This window comes from Melozone crissalis, unplaced genomic scaffold (assembly GCF_028551555.1).
Source record: "Melozone crissalis strain CALT ecotype California unplaced genomic scaffold, PUWL_Pcris_2 ptg000034l_1, whole genome shotgun sequence".
In the NCBI taxonomy this organism is placed as follows: domain Eukaryota; kingdom Metazoa; phylum Chordata; class Aves; order Passeriformes; family Passerellidae; genus Melozone; species Melozone crissalis.
In genome coordinates this window covers 2,806,720-2,827,656 of record NW_026535812.1, presented here as the reverse complement: position 1 = coordinate 2,827,656, position 20,937 = coordinate 2,806,720, and the positions used below count along the sequence as shown (strand labels likewise).

General features: G+C 46.6%; 1 protein-coding gene across 1 annotated transcript; it reads right to left on the bottom strand.

Annotated features, from left to right (window-relative positions):
- Positions 1-4,771: 4,771 nt before the first annotated feature.
- ST6GAL1 (ST6 beta-galactoside alpha-2,6-sialyltransferase 1) lies at positions 4,772-20,028 on the bottom strand. The gene is made up of 6 exons (XM_054282772.1): positions 19,903-20,028; positions 18,155-18,820; positions 14,383-14,480; positions 9,635-9,736; positions 8,275-8,449; positions 4,772-5,769 (listed from the first exon to the last, which is right to left on the bottom strand). The coding sequence occupies exons 2-6, from the start codon at positions 18,777-18,779 to the stop codon at positions 5,528-5,530; spliced, it is 1,242 nt and encodes a 413-aa protein (XP_054138747.1). The 5' UTR covers positions 18,780-18,820; positions 19,903-20,028; the 3' UTR covers positions 4,772-5,527.
- Between the last annotated feature and the right edge of the window lie 909 nt (positions 20,029-20,937).

Here is a 20,937-nt window from a genome sequence, read left to right as displayed (position 1 = left end):
ATGGTGTGGAACACTCAGCTGAGCAGGAGAAAGCTAAGGAAGTTCCCCCTCTGTATAATTGTTAAAATTAGTGTTTATATAATACTTCAGGCACCATAAATAACAGTGATTTTGTAATATACAAACTACACACTGAGCCTGCAATTCTGTTTTCCTATTTTTATGCTGCTGGATATACCTGAAACTAGCTTTTAATGAAATACAGCCTACTTTCACACATATTAGTAATTTTTATTTTCTTTTGGGAAATGAAATGAGTGCTACAAATGCTGGTACCACTTCCACCATAATTCCACTTGCATTTCATTTGTCTTTAACTCCCAGAGAAAGACTCAGCTATTCCCCATTTTGACAAGTCACATTGATAGACCTGAGACAACCCAGGGCAATTCAGTGTGGCATTCACATTCGCTGATAAAATTTCTTCATCCAGGATTTCTCCTGGGAAGCTGAGAAGCCTCAGAGAAAAGGAAAACAATTCTGATCTCATTTGCTTCTCCTGTGTTGTGCTCATGTGGAATGTGTTTGGAGATTGTTCACCCACAGGTGATTGTTCCATTGGATTCTGCTGGGAGTTGTTTTCACTCTTTGGCCAATCAGGGCCAAGCTGTGTCAGGGCTCTGGAAAGAGTCAGGAGTTTTCATTATTATCTTTTTAGCATTCTGTAAGTATCCTTCCTGTATTCTTTAGTATAGTTTAGTAATCTTTAATATAATAAAGTACAATAAAGTAATAAATGAGCCTTCTGAGAACATGGAGTCAGCTGCATCATTCCTGCCTTCATTGGACATTCCCAGCAAATACAATAATTCAGCATCACCAGAGTGGTACAAGGTCAGCACCCATGGAGGGCTCTGTGTGAACTGCTGGGGGTTGGAACAGGAGATAACACCCAGCAGAGCAGGATTAGCAAAGTTTGGCTGCTTTAATCCCCTTGTTACAAGGACCCTTTTGTTTGTCACAGGTTAGAGCCAGTGCTGGCCATGGAAGCACCTCGCTGTTGTTTTTGTAAAGGATGCCAGGGCCAGGCAGGAAAAACACTGCAAGGTGATTTGCAGGAATGGAAATAAAGACATTCCAAGTTGATTTTGTTCCCACAGGCACAGCTTTCCATGCACATTGACATCCAAAACCAGCAGCACACTCAGACCTGGATGGAAACAGCAAGCCAAGCTCACTGGGGTTTGGGAAGTGTCTGTTTCTGCTCCAAGAGATCCAACTTCTGCCAGAAGTCACTCACTCCAAACCACTTTCAGTCCACTCCCTCTGCTCCTGCCCTTCTCTGGCTTTGAGAGACTTATTTGGAACAAATTGCACTAAACAAACACTTTTCCAAACTATCTCTCATGCCTGATTTTCCCTGCTCATCTTTCATTCTGCTTTTGCAGACATCCATGTATCTTCCTAAAACATATATTGAACTGAGGAGTTTTTTATTTTTTCAAATACTCATTGCTTAATTTTTCTCCCTAAATTAATCTTCTTCATTGTATACTGAACACAAGTTTGGGGTAGAACATTTCACATCCACCTGGCTGTCAAAAGATGCAATTTAAATGAACTGCTCCCTTTATCACACATGAAGCTACAAGCTAACTGTAACCAAATGAACACAGAGATGCAAATCCTTGCAAAACTTGGAGACACAGACCCCTGTAGAGGTGACATCCTGGAGGATGAGGAGCAGGAGGAGCCACCTACCTACAGAGGGAAGGATTTCCCTACAGAGGGAAGTGTTTCACAGGACTTTGGTGGAAGATGAGAGGTGCCAAGGCTGGCCCCTGGAAGGGCTCCTTCCCCTCTCAGTGCAGGCACTGCTATGTTTGCAACCCTCTAGAACAATCCCAGCACCTTCATCTGCACTTCCAAAACCAAGCTAGAAATAAGCACATCCTCTTAGTTTCAAGTTCTGTCTCCAAAAAGGATCTGTAGCTCCTTCTGGAGTGGGGCACAGTAATAGGAGCCTCCTCAAGCCAGGTCTCATAAGCTCTTGGAGGTCCATTACTCACCCAAGATAGCTCAGCTACCTTTGGAGGCATAAAATCAGCAGGATGGCTTCTGTTGCAGTGTTGGGGAAAAAAGTTTTATAAAAGGCAAAACAACAATTTCTTTGCAGGGAAAAACCAATCCAGGTGCAGGAGGTTCTTGCTCCTGGTAATACACTTCATAAAAGCCATTAGTTTCTTGGTTCTCTTCTTTTTCTAGTGAATTGCTCAGGTGGGACTTTTTGGCTCGTGCCCAATTGGCTATCGTTAAGTTTGAGGTGAAGACGCCCAGGTCCTATGAGGTGGCTTTTTACCACTGAGGAGAAAAACTTCTGGGCTTTTTTCTTTTTTAAGGGGACAAAGGACAGTTTTGTCTCTCCCTCAACAGGGGGCACATTCCTATAGGGCACAAACTCAGCTGGGTCTCAGCTTGCTCCCAGCATTTCCCAGGGAGCTCAGGAGCTGCAGGGGACGCCCTGCTGAACCAGGTAACCCCACAAACTCCAACTTTCACCTCTCCTATCAGTGCACATGGAGAGGAAGTAAGGCATGGGTAGCCATGCGCACCAATTATCTGCTCCAAAGTGAAGCCTGATGCTTCCATACCGTGCCTTGTGTCATCACCTGCTGCGAGTGCTGCAGTTTCCCTGCCAGGCTGGTACAATTCACAAGTGAAATCAGACACCCACAGCTCTGGGCAAGAGCGTCAGACTTCAAAGAGAGGAGGAGGATGAGCCATCTTGCCTGTGCCCACACCTCCAGCTGCCTGCAGGCACGGAAACAAAGGCTGGGGCAGCTCCTGTTTCTTTTCAGGGAGTGCCACCGTGTATCTCTTTAAGAATCACTGCTGATTTACTGTGGGTTGTCAGATCGAGTTCCCACTCACCCGCTCCATTCTTCTCAGGGCACCCAGGATGGGTGTGTTGACTCAGGTGCATACAGTTTGAATTTCTGGGACTTTTCTCCTCTTTTCTTCAGTGAAAGCAAACCACAAAAAGCCACAGGCAGCTTTGTCAGCCCAGACAATGAAAAATCTTTAATGACAACAAAGTCCAGTGTTCCCTTGCCAGTAACATCCTGTCATTCCTTCCACATCACCCAAACACCTCCTTGTCCAGCCATGAACTGCTGACAGTGGCACTCACCTCCTCTGGCCAGATAATCTCTTCCCACCCATGTCCCTGGCTCTCTAAAAAAGCAAAGCCAAAGAGGAGTAAAAGCAAGTTCCAGCTGGAAATTTTCCATCTTTTCCATGTAATTACAGAGCATCCTTCCCAGTCCTCAGTCCTTCAGTGGCTCACTGGAAAGGGCAGTGTTGCCCTTTCCTCCTTTCTACATGGACAGAAAGCTGTTCACTCTGGAATGGTGAAAACTGCAGGAGGACAAGACTTTTGTTGCAATCTAGCTGTTACTGCCCACTAACCTAAAACTGGCTCTTCTAAATACCAGATTTGTCATCACTTGAACTTTATACTAGATTTCAATCTAGACAAACAAAAAAAGGGGAAAAAAGAGACGGTTGTCACTGGCTTATTTTAAGCTCTGTCATTATTCCTGTAAAACTCTGTTTAGACTGTAAATGAATCACATGTTGGATGTAGCTAAAACTGTTAGCGTAACATTTGAAATTCCATGCTCTGTGCAAGACTATTGCCCCTAAGTAACCGAGGGTTCTGAGAGATCTGGGGAATCTGTTGGGCATTCTGTGTCCTTGCAGGAGCCCTGAGGGGAGCAGCAGGCAGACTGTGCTTCCATCCATCCATTACACAGCCTGAGGGAGGATGCCTGGGCTGCTCTGCACAGTGGGGGAGCTGGGGGAAAATAATGTTGTGAGAATTAACAGATGAAACAGCCCAGGAAAAAAGTCAGCAGCTATTTGAATCTCAACTAAACATACAGTAAGAAGGCAAATAGCTGTGGCAGACACCTCCCTGATCCAAGGAACAGAGAGGCAGGGCTGTCAAAACCCAAGAGTGGAGGTGGGAGAGGATTACTGTGGCTCTCCCAAGCAAGCCCTCATGGCTCTCCCTCTGTAAGCTCCCTCCTCCCCTGGCAGTGAGAAGGAATGGTTTCCATGCTGCCTTCCTCGCACTCCATAGTGGAATGTGGTGCTCCTGAGCAGTGCTGCAAGGACCTGGACCTACCTGTATGAAGCTTGTGAACACTGACAGATCCAATCCATGCCAAGAGATGGCTGTGCAGAAAGGCAGCCCCGAGCTGGAGGAGCAGCAGGGCTGAATGGGCAGGGAGCAGCTGTGCCTGCAGTGACACAAGGCTGCTACAAATCCCCAGGACCATGGGACAAGACATTCAACACTCACCAAAACCAGGCCAATGACTTCACAGGATTTATTCAAAACAGGAGAAAGCTTTCTTTACAGACCTGATGAAACACATGAGTACAGAAGACAGGGAAGGTGTTCTCACCAACACCTGAGATTGCAGAGCTGCCCCTTCCACCCTGCTCCACAGGTGTCCCTGGAGCAGAAGCAGCTGCCCTTCTCAGCTCTGCCTGTGTTTCAGCATGAGAAGCAGAGCATGCTCTCCCTCCCCACCACTCCTGAAGCATGGAAGTGACAAACCTGCTCCCCACCTATGCAGAAAAGCACACAGCAGTCAGGAGATCCCCTCTGCTGGCCTGCAGAGGGCTGGAACTCATCTAGCAGCAGCTCTGTGGTGTTTGTGGTAATGGGTACAGCAAGTAATTCAACAATTGCAAAGGTAGAGCAGCAGAGAGCTGGAAAAAGGCACCAACTTCCAGTGCATTCTCCCATGTGTGCCTTGGAGCATCTTCCCAAAACCTTTCTGATCATAAGGGTTCTTCTGTACCAAGCCCAGCACTGTACTGGAAAAGTAAATGATTACTAAAATTTATTTTAAATTATTAAAAAAAAAAAGTAAGAAGATTAAAAAGTCTTGCAAGATTCACTAATTATGAATTACTTTCCTCTTCCTTTGCCAAAAATGTCACCTGAGTGGTTTCAGAAGTCTTACAATTTGGAAGGAAGTTCACAGATTGTTTATAAAATCAAATATTTTGGATTAGAAGTGTCACTTATCATTACACAGCTTGACAGCATTTCCATAAATCATCCCTAATCTGAAGAGCCCCTGACTATGGGAACAAATATTAAACAATTTTTCATGTTTCCCAATAGCCCAGGATTTTGGCTGTCACGGCCCCTTTGAAGCAAATCGACCCATGTTCATTGTATGATCCTGCCTTGTGCAATCTCTGCTTAGAAAGCCTCTCCTGTGCCTCCCCTACCCTGTCATCAGCTGAGATGAAGCCAGAGGTGTCCACGTGCTGCAAGAGCCTGGCTCCACTGGGAGTCCATTTATTGCAGTGACTCCTGCAGCTCAGTGGCTGTACCACAGAGAGCCTTACAGCTCAGAGTCGGTCAACAAAGTCCTAAGAGCAAGCCTTGCTACGTGGAAGAGCTGTCAAAACACACCAGTGCTTAGACCTAACAAATCTGACAACCCTGATTTAAAAAGTGCTTTGAAAGTCAAGGAAAACTAAACCCAGTAAAACCAATCTGTCAGCACTGCACTTTGCGGAAGCCAGGCAGGGTGACTTTGCCATGAGTGTAGATGTCCTCATCTGTGCCCTGGTTCATGTGCTTCACCAGGTTCTTCTCAAACAGGAGGGGGTGGTAGGCTCCCATGGTGCAGGCGTGGTCGTGGAACTTCTGGTAGTAGTGGCAGATGTCTGTCTGCCTCTTGGAAGGGAGGAACTCGTACACATCCACCTGGTCACACAGTGTCATCATGAGCACAATGCCTGGGGGGACAGAGAGCAGCACCCAGTCACACCAGAGACAGCACGAAACACTCCACAGGGACAGGCAGCTCCAAGGGGAAGGGTTTCTGTTATTAACCCCAGTCACACCAGAGACAGCACTAAACACTCCACAGGGACAGGCAGCCAACAAGCAGCAGCTCCCAGAGTGTCCTGAGTTGACTAAATGATGCTTTTATCCCCAGTTGTCTGTTCTGTTTATGCTGAATAGTAAGTTTTGCACCTTTAGGACTTGTTCCAGAGAGTGAAGGGGGGGAGAGAAGAAGCAGCAGTTTGTTTTCAGACACTGCACTCACTCCTCCACATTCCTGCTCCTGGACTGTGCTGTCTGCAGATGGACAGACAGTGGGACAGAGCTCTCCTTTACTTTTAGTTAGTAAAGAAGTTCCCTGGACTGTGGTTTTTCCCTTTTCTTTGGCCCTGTTTAACCTGCTCTGGATGAACACCCAGGGCAGCACCGGCAGCTGCACCGTGGCCACAGGGCCGGGCCTGGCCTGCGACACTTCCAGCACTGAGGGACTGACCAGAGCCTGAGTGAGCTGAGCTGCAACCCAGGGAGGGACTGTCTCAGTTTGTCATCTCTTTTGGAGCAGCAGGGGGTTTTATTGTTTAATATTGTTTAGGTTTTATTGTTTAATAAACAGGTTTTTTCCACTTTTCTCCAAGGAGGTATTTTCTCCCAGAGCAGTTGGTGGCCGGGGCCAACTGAATCTGCTTTCCTAGAGGGGCCCCTTTGGGGGTCCCTCCAAAATTTGCTCTGAACCAGGACAAAGGGGAAGGGTTTCCATTATTAACATTCAGAGCACAGGGGCAGAGAACAAGTCTGGCCAGACAGGGCTCTTTTCTGAAGCCCTCCCTTGCCAAGTGTATGATCAACGTGATTTCAGCTGATTGTTTACACTGACAGCCATGCCAAAAGGACAATTTTTAAGAGTGCTACCATTATCTGTGACCTTCATGGAAACTTGGGTGTCTGCCAAGCGTGCACTGCAATTAGCTGATGTGAACAGCCCATCTCAAACCTGCCTGGATAAGCAGAGATGAGACCTTCACATTTGTCCCAGCTGCCTCTTGTGAGTGCAGGGAAATAGAAGGGCCTGTGCTGGGAGATGCTCAGGGATTGAGCAGCCTCTGCTCCTCAGGCTCCTGGAGCAGAGCAGTGCTGCCCTCCTGTGTCTTCTCACCCCAGGACATCACACCAGGCAGTGCTGGGCACAGCCAGATCAGATGGAAGCCACAGTTACCAGCTACTTTTCTTCTAAGTGCAAGAAATAGCAAGAATATAGCAGAGAAACTGAATCAGTGTGTAACATCACAGAAAATTCATGCATCTGAGATAGCAGGGGCCATGAGGAACTTTAAGACATTAAAAGAACCTAAAGTATATTTTGAACATGTCTTCGTCCACCTTTTCAAAGGAAAAATTTCCATCACACTCAGGACTTCCAGGGAACACAGAGGTGGAAACTGGAGCTCATCTGTGCCCTTGAATTTGGCAAGGTGATTTGTTTTACAAAGCAAAAAGCAAGAGGATTTGGCCCAAAGTTAAGCCCTGGAGGAGCTGCTGTTTGACGTGTGTGTCTTCAAGCCCATAACTCCAGTTAACAATTGTGCTGCTGAAGTCATTGACTGTGCTGTTGCACAGCTGCTCTACACATATCCAAGCAATGATGCAATGATTTAATAGGTGCTGGGCCTGGCAAAATCATGAAGCAGCTCTGATTACACAGAGACAGAAAGTGCCTCTGCCCCAGCAGTGATGAACAGAGGTGGGAGCAGACAAAGAGAGGAAGCACAGCAGTTGGGCAGCCCATGGGAAACAAGACTTTACATCTCTGCTGTGGTTTCAAATACATGGCAGCTTCCCCAGAGGTTCACTCCTTTTCATTCAGCCTGTCATGAGAGCTGCTCTCCACTAAGCAGGAAAATGTTTGCAACAGCAGAATGTAAAAAGGAGTTGCTTTGCTGAGGAGAGCATATCACTGACCTTTTCAGGGCAACTATTCAGCCTGACCTTCCAGAGACCCCCAGTAAGTCTTTATGCACATACACACATATATTTATATATAAATAATATATGGAAAAGAAACAGGCACACCCTTAGAATTCATTTGCAGTAATCAGATTTATTTGCCTGACCAGATCTGAGCCTGCAGGAGACACATCCTTCCTTTTGCACCCTGTGGGAAGTGCTCTGGCACTAGAAGCTACAAATCCTAGAGACTGTCCCAGTGTTGCAGCCTGCTCTCCTGTTTCCACCTGGAACTGGGCCATGTTTGTGACTGCTGTTTCAGAGGGGTGCTGCAAACCACTTTAATACAACTGAGCTGCTGCTCTGGAGACAGGAAGCTTAAATTTTGGCACAGGACAAACACTGTAAAAACACTCTGATAAGCACCATAAATCTGTAGCTGTCTTTGAAAGAAAGCATCTTGGAGAGTTCCTGCCTGCAAACTGAACCAGAAGTTTAGAGGGCAATTATCTTACCAAGCATTCCTGATGATGGTGGATTAGGCTGAATATGCTCCAGAGAATTCTCCTGCAGAATGTCCCAGAGCTGCCACTGCATTTTGGGGTTCAGGATATAGAAGGGCTGGTCTGGGTGTGCTCTACGATACGCCTTATAGCTTTCAAAAAAGTTGTAATCTGGTTTTCTGTACCACTGCAAGACAGAATCAGGAGGTCAGATTATTTCTGGTCCACTCTACTGTAACCAACAGGAAAGAAAGATGAGTCAACCTGCAGCTGCTGGGGAAAAAGATCCTGCTACACACCCTCACTCACTGTCCCCCTGGGTCACTGTGGTGAGCTGACTCAGTACACAGAGCAGGGAAACCCCAAATCTCAATTTTGTAATTTCATTTTGCACTCCCCAACAGCAGACAATGTTGAGAACTCTGCCTTAAATGTTGCAGACCCAGATCCTTCCCCACATTGCAATACCAAGCAGCATATTCTGCAGGTTGGTGTTCCCAGCTCAGCCTCCTGAACCAGGCTGAGCTGATTTGCACCCTTAAATTTCCCCTTTCAGTAAAAACTAGGAATGGTTTACATTTTCCTAAAGTCATTTTGAGATTTTTTTTCTCAATGTTAGAAATAGCTCATCCTAGTTTTACTGACTCTTAAACATGCTGTCCGTAGCCCCCTATGCCTCCTGGAGCTGTGGGACAAGGCACAGAAATAAATAGCAGTGAGGAAATAGGAAATGCAGGCCAAAGAAAGAATGCAAAGACCTCTCAGTTACAGCCAGAATTTAAAATAAAAGTGAAGAATGGACTATTCACTCCTACCTGCTTTCACTGTGAGCCTCCAGAACTCATCCCATATCAAACAATGCTTTTTTGTACTCAAAATCAAAAGTGAATTGCCAAGGGGATTGCACATCCACAGGTGAAAGCTGACACAGACCTTCAGAGGGTTTCCCAATCCATTCACAATGCATCAAGTATATGCCATGGCTCACTGCTGCTTGAAATATCCAAGCATCAACCACCAGCAAATCTTAGATTAACCATCAGAGAGAGGGAATCATCCTATAATGAGACACCTGCTGAGGTGCAGCAGCCAGCAGTGACCTCCTCCCTGTGCCATCAGCCCATGGGAAAGTAAAGGTGGTGACCCATCATCCTTGGCCTGAGGCCCTTCACAGGGATCAGAAGCAGGCAAGAGTTTTCTTAGGAGCACTCATGCATGGGGTACTCACAAAAGTACACAGATATATCCATAAAACAAAAAGGCAAACAAGAAAGGCCTTGGAATGAGTGATTGCACATTAGGAGGAAGTGGTTTAACAGAAGCACTTCAAAGCATGTGAATCTGATTTTATTTACAAAAAACTCAGCCTTACCTCATGAATTTCTGCATGATATGGTGCTGGATCCCAGACAATTAAGATTCCAGTGTTATATAATGGTTCCTTCAGGAACTGCTGCTCTTCAACAGTTACAAGCTTGGAAAACAACAACAGATACATTGATATGCAGTTTACTATCAGAATTAGCAGGCAGCCAAGCAATAAAACACCTGAAAATGGCCAGAGCCACCCCACTTGGTGGAGAGTCTCAAGAGAAGCTGCTATGATGCTTCCCAAGGTTTCCCATCCATCCATCCATCTCCAGGAACACACCAAGGACAGGAGCTGCACAGTGACCCAGGCTGTGTGAGGATCCCAGCACCACAACACCAGCTGCTGCCAGTCCAGGCAGAGCCTAATGCAAATACACTGTTGGATCTATCAAGAGCCTCCATTTTACCCAAAAAAGGCCTGCAGGTGGGTGGTTTCCCCTCAGCACCAGGAATCCTGGCAGCCTGCTGAGACCATCAGTGCAAGAGATGAGAGACTACAGCATCCCCAGCCAATCCTGCCTCATGCCAAGCCCCTCGTTGCCTCAGTAGAGCAGGGAGGGGATGGCTCAGGCAGGGGAGGCTGGAATCTGAGAGCAGCAATGAGAAGGAAAGCTTCAAATAGAGTTCTCTTTATCCACAGAGAGAGATAACCACCACTGCTTCGGACACCCAAGGGTAACCCAGGTTTGCAGCAGAAAGAAAACAATCCTAATCAAACAATTCATTACCTGTCCTCCTCACCCACCCACCCACAGCCATAACCTGTACAGGCACAGCTTGTAAACATTGAAAACATAAATCATACAAATCAGCTTCCATTTGTCCTGATTTTCTCCATAGATCTAATTATGAGCTAGCCAATTAGTCCTTGAGCATCCTGGCTGCCTCAGCAGCTGGCTGCCTGCATGGCTGTCCCCAAAACCAGAGTACAAGGATGCTGCAGCCAGCCCAGATGGGAATTATTCCAGAAGTTTCCTCACATCTGTTCTTAACTCTATGGGATTAGGCCTTGGCCTTGACCTTGCACTGCCTGGTTTCATTTCCTTACAGTAGCTAAACTATCTAGGTCACTGACAGCTGGAGTGTGCAGTGCTGCAGGTGTGGACACCAGGGGCAAAAGGGGCCCAGCAGCTGGCACCAGCCATCCCCTCAGCTGGCACAGGTGGCATGGAGCACTGCACAGGGGCGGGGATATGGAGAGGAGCACGTGCACTTTATTTCCATCTCATTGTTTCCACAGCCATGCGTGTTGGCAGAGGCACACAAAACCTGAGAGAGCTGTGACAGGCACAAAAGCAAAGGGACAAGAAGCCAGGTGGGGAGCACCTCCACAGCCACTGTTTCCTGTGTCCTCCCACACACTGGAGCTGGCTCTGGGCACCCCCTGCTAGCCATCAGTCACTGAACCTGTCTGCTGAAGGAATCTGGCTCCCATTTACCCTCAGTGTCCATTTGTTGTTTAATAGCAACAAATTCATTTAAATTACTACATGACTGACTTGTCTTGCCCAGATTTTTGATCCTAATTAGTCAAGTGATCTATTGGTTTTCTGGTTTCTTCTTTAGCCAGTTCACTGTGTAACAGTATCTTGTTCATACAGTCCCTATCCTCTTAGTACATTTACTGGCCACATCACAATGATTTCCTTCCTTCCTGCTACCAGCAGTCAATGTCCTGCAATCCAAACATGCTCTCCTTTCCCACCACAGCCTTGCTCCATTCCACTGATGTGCTATCTCCTTTCTCTTCCTCCCTGCAGACTGTGAGTGCCAATCACAGCAAAGGCAGCCAAAGCAGAGAGTGCTCTCTGTGACAGCAAGAAGCCACCCCAGGAGAACTGGAAACAAGGACTGGGAAGAACAAGGTACTGTGGCCCTTGGTCAGCTCTGCAGAAAGGAGCTGTGTCCTCCAGCTTGACATTGGCACCCCCTCACATGTACCTCTGCCCTTGTTTTTGCAAGATGTGACTGTTTCCCAGGGCAAATCAATGCCTGGTGTCAGACTGCAGGAAAACATGCCACTCAAAAAGCAGCAGTACTGATGAACCAGTCAAGGCCTGAGAAAATAAATGAGGCAACATTAAATAAATTCTTTATTTAGAACAGCTATGAAGCTTGTGGGCTTACAAGCATATTCTCAGATCTGGAGCTCCTAAATTTCTTGCCTTCTTGTCAGTACCAATCCATTAATCTTTCCCTATGCACACAGATGTACAAGATACTCCACTCTACTCTTAAAAACTTCTGCCCCATGTATGTCCTAGAGACTGACCAGAAAATTATCTTAAAATAATTATTAAGAAACTCAGGGCCACTGGCCATGTGTGCCAAAGGGATATTACTCAATACAGACCAGCTTTGACAGATCAGATTTAGGAGATCCCATTTCCTTCACTTTGGCAGCAGACTGAGGTTGATCAGCAGCAGGAGCCAAAATAAAAGCAGCCAAGCCCCAAACCCATTCCTTTTCCCAGTTATAACACAAGAAAAGCCAGCCCAGAACAAGAACAAATGACAGCTTGTCCAGTACCTGATGTCTGTAAGAGCTCTGGGCAAGGCAAGATAAGGCACAGCTCCTGCAGAAAGCTAAAAGGATAATGTGATCAGGCCACCCCACTACCAAGAAGGTTTAAATGATGTCACCAAGACTGAAAACAGCACTGAACCATTCAAAGTGCAAATAAAAACATGTAAGAAAATCAGGCTTCCAATCCAATGGTCTCTGAAGTTAACAAACTGCAGTCAGAGCTGCTCAGTTTAGAAACCCCAGATGAGACTCCTGCACTACACACATGGAAAACATCTTTTCCCTGGTCAGCAGCCAGATCAATGCTGCCTTCTGAGTCAACTTCAGCCTCTACAAACTGCAGCAATATTGCTCTGTCTGCAAGTGAAGTTTCCTGAGGGTTCTCCATTCAGAGGGAACATCACCCATGACTGCAGGCTGATCTCATGGAGAACAGAAGCACTGGAATGACGTGGCTGTAACTCCACTTGGTCCAAAGTAGGAGAATCCACATGGAGAGCCCTATCACAGCTGTACAAGCACACAGTTACCCTCCTCCCTGAGCAGATAACACTGACAGCACAGAGGTCATGCACATATTTTCATATCACTGTAAGCTTGGCCATGAGCACATCCTCCAGAGAAAGTTTGCTTAAGTGATAACACCTATCTGACATCAGAAAAATACACAGAGACAGGAAAGATTAAAAAAAAAAAAAAAGAAAAATGTCAAACAGGGCAGAGAAGTCAGCAGCCAGATCTGTCTGCTCAAACCAGACTGGTTCAGAAAGGACAAACTGTCACCCTTCTGACTGGGGGTTTAATGGACAGGAACTGAGATGCAGCAAGCAACAGCAAAGAGCATGGCAGCAAGTGAAGAGTGGCCAAAGAGGTGAAAGAGGTAGCAAAAACATTCACACAAGAAGCAAAAATATCTTTTAAAAGACACACAAAATGAAGGAGGCAAGCTGGTTACACATTAGCTCTGTCTTCTTGTCTTTGAAGAGGATGGTCAGCCTCCTGCTGCTGTCTTGAGAAACTTCAAACCTTGTTACACAGCAGCATAGATGCTCTCCTCACACAGAGGCAGGTGAGAAAACTCCAGGCCTACAAGTCTTAGCTTTGGGGTAAGGAAAAAAACTGCCTTTTTGCTTCAGGCCTACAAAAGCTACACTTCAGCCACTCATCTCTCCCTCATTCAGTTCCTCAGCCTTCATGTGCCTACAACCTCCTCTTCCTCCTCTTGTGGGGTGAGGAGATGCTTGTACCCAGTTCTGCACCAGGTCCTTTAACCAAATGTCTCCTGGCCTGTTCAGTCCTGCTCCATTCTCTCACCAGCACATCCTACTGTGATTTCCTCTTTTCTCTGCATGTCTACACTTGAGGATTCCTCCCCCCAGAAAGGACAACCATGAAGGGTAACAGGTCTGTGGAGGAGAGGTGCAAGCATTCTGAGATGTGCCTACAAGAGCAAGGGTCTCACTCTGTTGCTGGACAAGGGGCAGGCTGACTCTGCTAATGCACTGTGGCACAGGGTGCTAACCCTGGACAGTCTGGCCAAAGGCAACCAGCAAAGGGACACCTTGGTGCCTACATGGACCTCTCAGAGGCAGGGAAGATTTAACTCTGTGAGCAAGGCCTTGCATTAAAGGCACTTTTTGCCATGCTCTGCAATGAGGTCCTGGACCCACCAGAGCCCATCTCTCTCCTGGCTGTGCACAGGCTACGGATTTACAGGTGGGTCTTTTGTCAAGAGTCTTCAGCCATGTAGCAACCCTGGTTAATGTGTTACCTCCAGAGTCTGCAGCCAGAAACACTGTTCTTTTATTCAAAACCACATAAACATTCTTCATACCCATCTGTGGGCAGGCACAACTCATCCCCTGGCACACTTCTCCTTGCTGACCTGCACTGGCTGAGCTGTTCCTGCCTCTCACTCCAAAGACACAGCAGCAGCATGAAGCTGGCCTTCTTGTGCCTACACAGAGCCTTTGAGCAAAGACAAACACAGATTACCTTGTGCCTGCTGTGAATCACAAGCAGGCTACTGCAAGTTTGCCAGTGCATGCCAGTGCCACTGCAGTGACCTCAGATTTACCAACTGTCCCCATTCCAAGGAGAACAGCCATGTGCTAGGGACTGGAGAAATGAGATGGACAGCCCTGCTCTTCCCAGCTCCCAGAGAGTGCAGCCACACAGCTGTGCCATGCTTGTCCTGCTTGGTGCCCCCTGCTCAGACGTACCTGGGAATTGACAAGACGAATTGTGGTCTTCTGGCCCACGTCATCCTGGAAGCCCCTGACAGGAGCCCCGTTGAAGCGCAGGACGGCGTCGTGGCTGTCTGAAAGCCAAACAGAGGGAAAAGCTGTGAGCCAGCAGCTGGATTTGAGTGACACCACCACCAAGTGACATTATTCACCTGCACTTCTAATGCAGTCTGCTAAATCCCTGGCTTTCAACCCAACATCTAGAAGTAGCAAGTCAGATTCTTTGGAGGAAGATGTGGCTCAAAGTTTATGATCAATACACTTTTGAAAATCTGCTCTTTAAAACTACAACCAGCTGCCAGGTTGAGAGCACAGCCACAGCATTTGCTCTCCCTCTTCCTCCTTCCAAACACTTTACCAGGAGACAGACCAACACACAATTAATTTCCCACATGGCTGACTGCAAACCAAGAAACTAGGAAGTGTAGCAAGCCAGCATCCTCTCCTCCAGCCTGGAGGCTGACCAGCTCAGAAACATGCACACCAACCACAGTGCAAAGCCAAGCTGTCCTCAGCCTGCCAGCATGCCTCCCACTGCTGTGCCTCCCACAGACACAGCTTCTTACATGCCTTGGGGTTCACTGCATTTTCCTCTGCTGGCATCATCTCTTAAGATAGCACAGCATTCCTCCAGCCCCCTCCTCTGCCTTGGCACAGCCAGCCAGGCCACTGTAACATCCTGGAGTCAGGCTGCTGCTGTGACACCAAGGGAGGATGTGCTCTTCCCTGCCTTGTGGCTGCATTTGGGTAGGAAACGTTCCCTGTGATCACAGGGGCTGAGTTAGGGAAGCAGGATGATCTTTCCTGCATTCACACTGAGCCCACATGACTGCAACACACAGCACCTGCAGCAGGGTCTGTGGGAACTGCCAAGCTCCAGGGCAGAAGGACCCACCTGGTCCAGAACTGGCTCTTTTTGAGATCATTTTCTTGAAAATGGGAGTGTTCTAACAGGCAATGCTGGAGGATCAGTAATCCACGGCAGCAAAGACTGATTTCTCAATTTTATTCTCCTGGACAAGTGGGACTTGTTAAGAGCCCTTCCAAAGCACCATCCAAAACCAAGGAAGGTGATGTCTCTGGAAAAAACTATCTCCATGCTGAGCAGTGGCTCTGCAGTTTTCACCACAGACCCTTAGCTCCACATCCTGCCTGCACTAACACAATCCAGGGTTATGACTTCCCCATCTGTAACTTCAGCCAGACACCAAGCATTGCTCCAGGTTTGTACATTAAAAGGGTGTTTAGTGACTGCTCAGGCACAGTAGCTGGCTCTCTGTCCCCAGGTGCTTGTGCTATCCTTGGTATCTCTCACATCAGATTTTTCAGTGGAAATTTATAACCTTCAGTAATATCAAGAGCCCAGTAAAAGGTGGCTGTTTACAACCCTGTGCTGCTCTGCCAGCCTCCCTTGCTTTACCTAATTGCTCATTTGCTATCTTAACATGATTAGATAGAACAAATATTTCATGGAGTTATTACTCAGCAATCCATTGTGCTCATTTACACAAATACTTCATTTTAAGCTTCATTTAGTACCTTTTAAATAACTTCCTCCAACACCACCACAACATTTCCTACATGGAAAAAGTGGGGAAAACTGTACAGAAATACACTGAATGCTCCTGAATTCTTAATAGTCCCCTTGCCTAGCTCAAGGCTGCAAGTGCTCAAACTCTGCAGAAACACTGCTGGAACAGAAGGGTGAAAGTTTGTGACCCAGGCACAAGAAACACATGGCAGGGACAGCAGCAGGGGTTAATGGCATTTGCCAGTGACCTCCCCAGCATCCGTCCCTTGTGATCTGCAACAAACCAATGCTTCAGTGTGGGGAGGGCTCAGAGAGTGGCTGTGGGAACAATGACAGGGCTTTGCCTGTCTGACATCTGTGCCAAAGCACAGCCTGTCCCACTTGGCTGCTCCCATACCCCTGCAGAGGTGCAGGGACTGCATTCCATCACCTCCCACTCCTGTGAGGGTCTCCTTCCAGAGGAACAAGCTCTGGCAGCCCTGGGCACAAGGCAGCTGAGCTGGGGAGGCTGCTCAACAGGAGGGCACTTCTGTGCAAACCTTTGGCTCTGAGCTCCAAGAGGCACCCAAACAACCTAGAAAGGTGCTTGAAGGAAAAAGAAGAACTGCTTCCTCAAGTCTTGACTCATCTCACTTCAAACACCCCTAAGAGGCAGAAACAACTACACCAACCAACTCTCACCTGCAATTTGTACCAGGAGGCAATGCTGGTGTTCACTGCATATTTCAAAGCATTTTTACACACTTCCAACTGCTCAACCTCACTCTAGCTCCTGCTCACCTGCCTGTGGACACAGAGGAGTGTGGGGGAGAACTTCTGAGCAAGTACTCAACACTCTCTCCTACAAGGGATATGGTTCTGAAGGCTTTGCCAAAGTTGTTCATGAATGGTGCATTAAAATCTACCCATCTACTGTTTCAGAAGATGAAGGCTACTTAGGGCTTAGTGCAGGCCAAAGGGATCTGAGCCAACAGACAACTTATGAATACACCAAAGCCTGCAAACAATTTCCACTTGAGAGAAAACTCCCAGACCTTAAGAGTTCTCCTTCAGTGAAGCTACAGTTCAGCAAAGCATGAACCTTAACTGAGCTCCAAACACCAAAAAATGAAGCAAGCTGAGGAGCTGCAGGCTCTGGAGAATTTTCTGCCTGGTACAAAATCCTGAGTTGACTGAAGAGTTGGTTTCCCCAGCAGGCTGCTTTTGTAAAGACACAAACCACTTTGGCATCAAAACATGTTTCTTTATAATTCACAGTAAAAGACCAAAGCTTTGGCAGTTATTAATTAATGCATTAACTTCAGGTACATATGGTCAGATGAGACTGCAAATGGTGTTCTGGGCCACTCAAATTCAGCCAGCTGCCTTACGGCTCAGAATGAAGCAGTAGCACTTCTGGAAAGCCCTGAGCAAGAATTACAGAATCACTGAGGCTGGAAGGGACCTCTGAAGATTGTCTGTGCCCAGCCCTCAGCTCAACACACACAGCTCAGGGCTGTGTCCAGAAGGGTTTTTCCCCTTTACCATTTTCTTCAATTTCTTCTCTGAAAATATCTTCCAATGTGAAATATTTTCTGACTGTGCAATGAGTATTACACAACCCACCCCAAGCCCTCTCAAGAAACAAACACCTGAGGAACCAAGACTGCTCTCTGGTATCCAATATTCATGTGACCTTCCAGTGATGCCTGTCACCCTGGTTTTTTAAGATTTTCTAAGCCTTCTGATGTTAACATTCTCGTAGTGAACTTTCTCACACACTTTCTGCAAATAACTCATTGTTTGCATTCCTTTATGGAGGAGGAGAGAGTTGATGGACTGCTGGTTTGACCAGTGTCATTGGAGAGGTGTCACTGTCACCTTCCAATCCGCTGTCACTTTTGTAAAACTATAAATATTGGAGTCATAGAATAAACTTCTCTTGTTTTCCTTCACCTTGAGAATGGTGGTGAGCTTGTGTTCTTTCGTGTCCTATAGAGACAGGTGCCAACAGGATCACAAAAATCAAAAGGACTTGCTAGAATAGAGCTCCCTATTACTCCCATCTCCAGCCAGGGTGAAATATTTACTGACTTCAGAAGTTTAACATTTCCATTTGTTTTAAACACCTTTTGACCACAAGAGACTTATCAGTAAGAGCATGACAGCAGGTTACTTCTACCCAACCCAAGTTACAAACAACAATATGTGACTTCATGCAAACTGAAAGATACCAACCTATCTCTTGTCCCAGGCGAGATGATTTCAGAGAGCCTGCTGAGGACACGACAGCACAGCGACCCAGCTGTCCCACTGCTTCACGGAAGCTTTTCCCCGGCAGGTACTGCTGCCACTCAGAGGTTCCAAAAGGCCCATCTGACCTCTGGATCATGGTCACATTGACTCTGTCCTGCAGCTGGCACAGCAGCTTCTCTGGGCTGAGCTTAGCATTCATCTTCCCATTGTAAGTCACATTGTACTTGTTCATGGCCAGGTAGTTTTTCCTGACCTTCTGCAGCCTGGGTATGAGATTTCTGGATGAGCTGTCCTTATCCCATACCTTCCCAATGGCTGCTTTCTTGGACTTTTCAGCTGTTTCAGAGGTGCTGCCTTTTACTTTGTTTTGGGTACCAAGCCATATTTTGGATACCTGCCCCAGTTCACTGGCTGCTTCATGGAAAAGGCCTTGTGATTTAACAGTGTTCCATTTCTCCAAGCTCCTGTGTCCCTGCAAATCATCATTCCTGGTCTTCAAAGGATCATAGTAGCTTCTTCTGGTTTCTCTCCACAGGCAAACTGTCAGTGCCACCAGGACCACCAGAAGGACACACATGAACTTTTTCAACACATTGATGTGAACCATAGTGCACGGTGCATCCCCAGCTGGGACACTGGAAGCTGGCCCTGGGAAAAGGAAACAGCTCAGGTAAAATCATGGAGATCTGTATGCAGTGGGAGGGGAGAGACAACAGCAGGGCAATGCTAAAATTTCAGCCTGTTCAAAGATCTCATTTCAAAGTCTACCACATCAAACACCAAAACAAAGACCTGAGCTGGCTATCAGCCATCACATGCTATGTAATGGTGACCTGAGGCCACTGCCACTCAAACCTTTTTTCTACTCCCTTCCACAAGTGACAGCCAAATTTAACACTGCCAGTATCATACCAGCAAGCAGGGTAAGTCTCCTCATTGCTGGGCTTCATCTCCCATCCCTGACACTCCACATCCAAATGCCAACAAATGCCAGAAGTGAGTTTTTACTTGACCACAAGCTTTGAAGAACTAACGAAGAACATGATAAAGCATAGAACTGGAAAGAAAAAAAAAAGCTCTGAGTTCATGAGCAGCAGGAGCTTCACCAGCCTGGTACTTTGGTGACTTTGCAGGGAACTGCTGCAAGTCTGCAGTGGGCTGAGTGCACTGTCAACATCAAACCTCACTGAACACCTGATGGAAGGCAATTAAACCCCAGTATTTTTGGGACATATGATTTGGGACATGTTTGGGCTCATGAATGCACTTGGATGAATATCACACCAGGTAAGTTACCTCTGCAGAAAGCAAAGCCAGATGCTGTTGGACAGCACTGCCTGTCCTCCTTTGCACTGCCTCACACTAGCAGATACCTCCAGCTCCCATCATGTCAGGAAAGTGGGAATCCAACAGGATGACTGCCCAAGTAGCAGCTCAGATTAGACTGATTTATGGGGGTTGGTGCATAAAATATACACTGATATATAAATCTCTCCCAGGCAGCACACAGGACCACAGAAGCCAGGACAGCAGCTGCTCATTTCCCTACATGGCTGCTCCAGATGTGTCCAAAAGCATGGAGCAGTATGGAGGCTCCAGGTGTCCTCAGGAGACAAACACATTCAAGTCACAGCTGTTCCCAGAGAGGCACAAGCAGCAAATTCCTCCCTGAGTAACCTGCTGAAAGCAAACCCTGCAATGCTGAGAGGTTACTGAGCTGCAAACACTACCTGGGGATAAAGCAGCAGCTCTCCAACTCAAGTCATTTCCGGCTGTTGGCAGATTTTCCTCCAAGGGCTTAAGCAGGATATCCCAAAACAACAGTTCTGTGATGTGCTGAAGAGTTCAAGAAATACCTGCAAAAAAGAAGAGGAAAAAAGAAAAACATATTAAGGAAAACCTCAAAGTTCTAGAGATGAGCAAGTATTGCCTCAGATAAACCCTGTGGAGCTGTTACCAAGGGCTGGAAGGACAGCAGCAAACACATTAAACACCACATAAGCATTTTAAATGTCTAAATGCCCACTCAAAATGGACATCTTTCTTCTTTGTCTGAAATCTGCTCCCAGCTAGAGCAGACTCAAAGGCTGCCTGCTCTCTGGTCCCACCAGAGCAACCAGATCCACCCTGAGCACTGGATACACCCAAAATACAGGGAGAGAAATAACCTGATGGTGGTGGTTCAAACAGTGAACAGGGGAAAAGAAAAAGCTGCTTTTCCCAGGGAACCATCTTACTGCCTATCCTTGAGTAATTCAGGCACTCCTGCAGAAAAGACTCCCTGCTCTTTTGGAACAAGATGCATGGAAAGCTGATTTAAAAAACATATCTTAATCCATAAGTCTTCACAAAACAGATAAATGGGGTTTAGACTTTACAGTTTCACTCTGCCAAGGAAATGCAGCAAGAGAAAGGGAGATCTGACAGTATTGGCTGAGAAATCGAGAAAGTAGCTTGCTTTTACAGGAAGTCTGAGTCAATACGATGACACATGAGCTAAATTACAAATGCTATTCTTTACAAGACTAAATACTAAATTATTAAAGCATCCTAATGCTGAAAACTTATATTTTAACCTTTTTAAGGAACAAAATAATTTTTCATAGAGCACTCCACAATGAAAAAGCAAACATTGCTGCGTTCCAGTTCTTAAACAACAGCAACAAAAAGATCTAAGAAACACAAGTAGTTCCAGCTTTTATTGAAGTCACTTACCCTGCCTTAACAGAGTGTATAAATTTTCATTTCCTTAAGTACAAATGCAC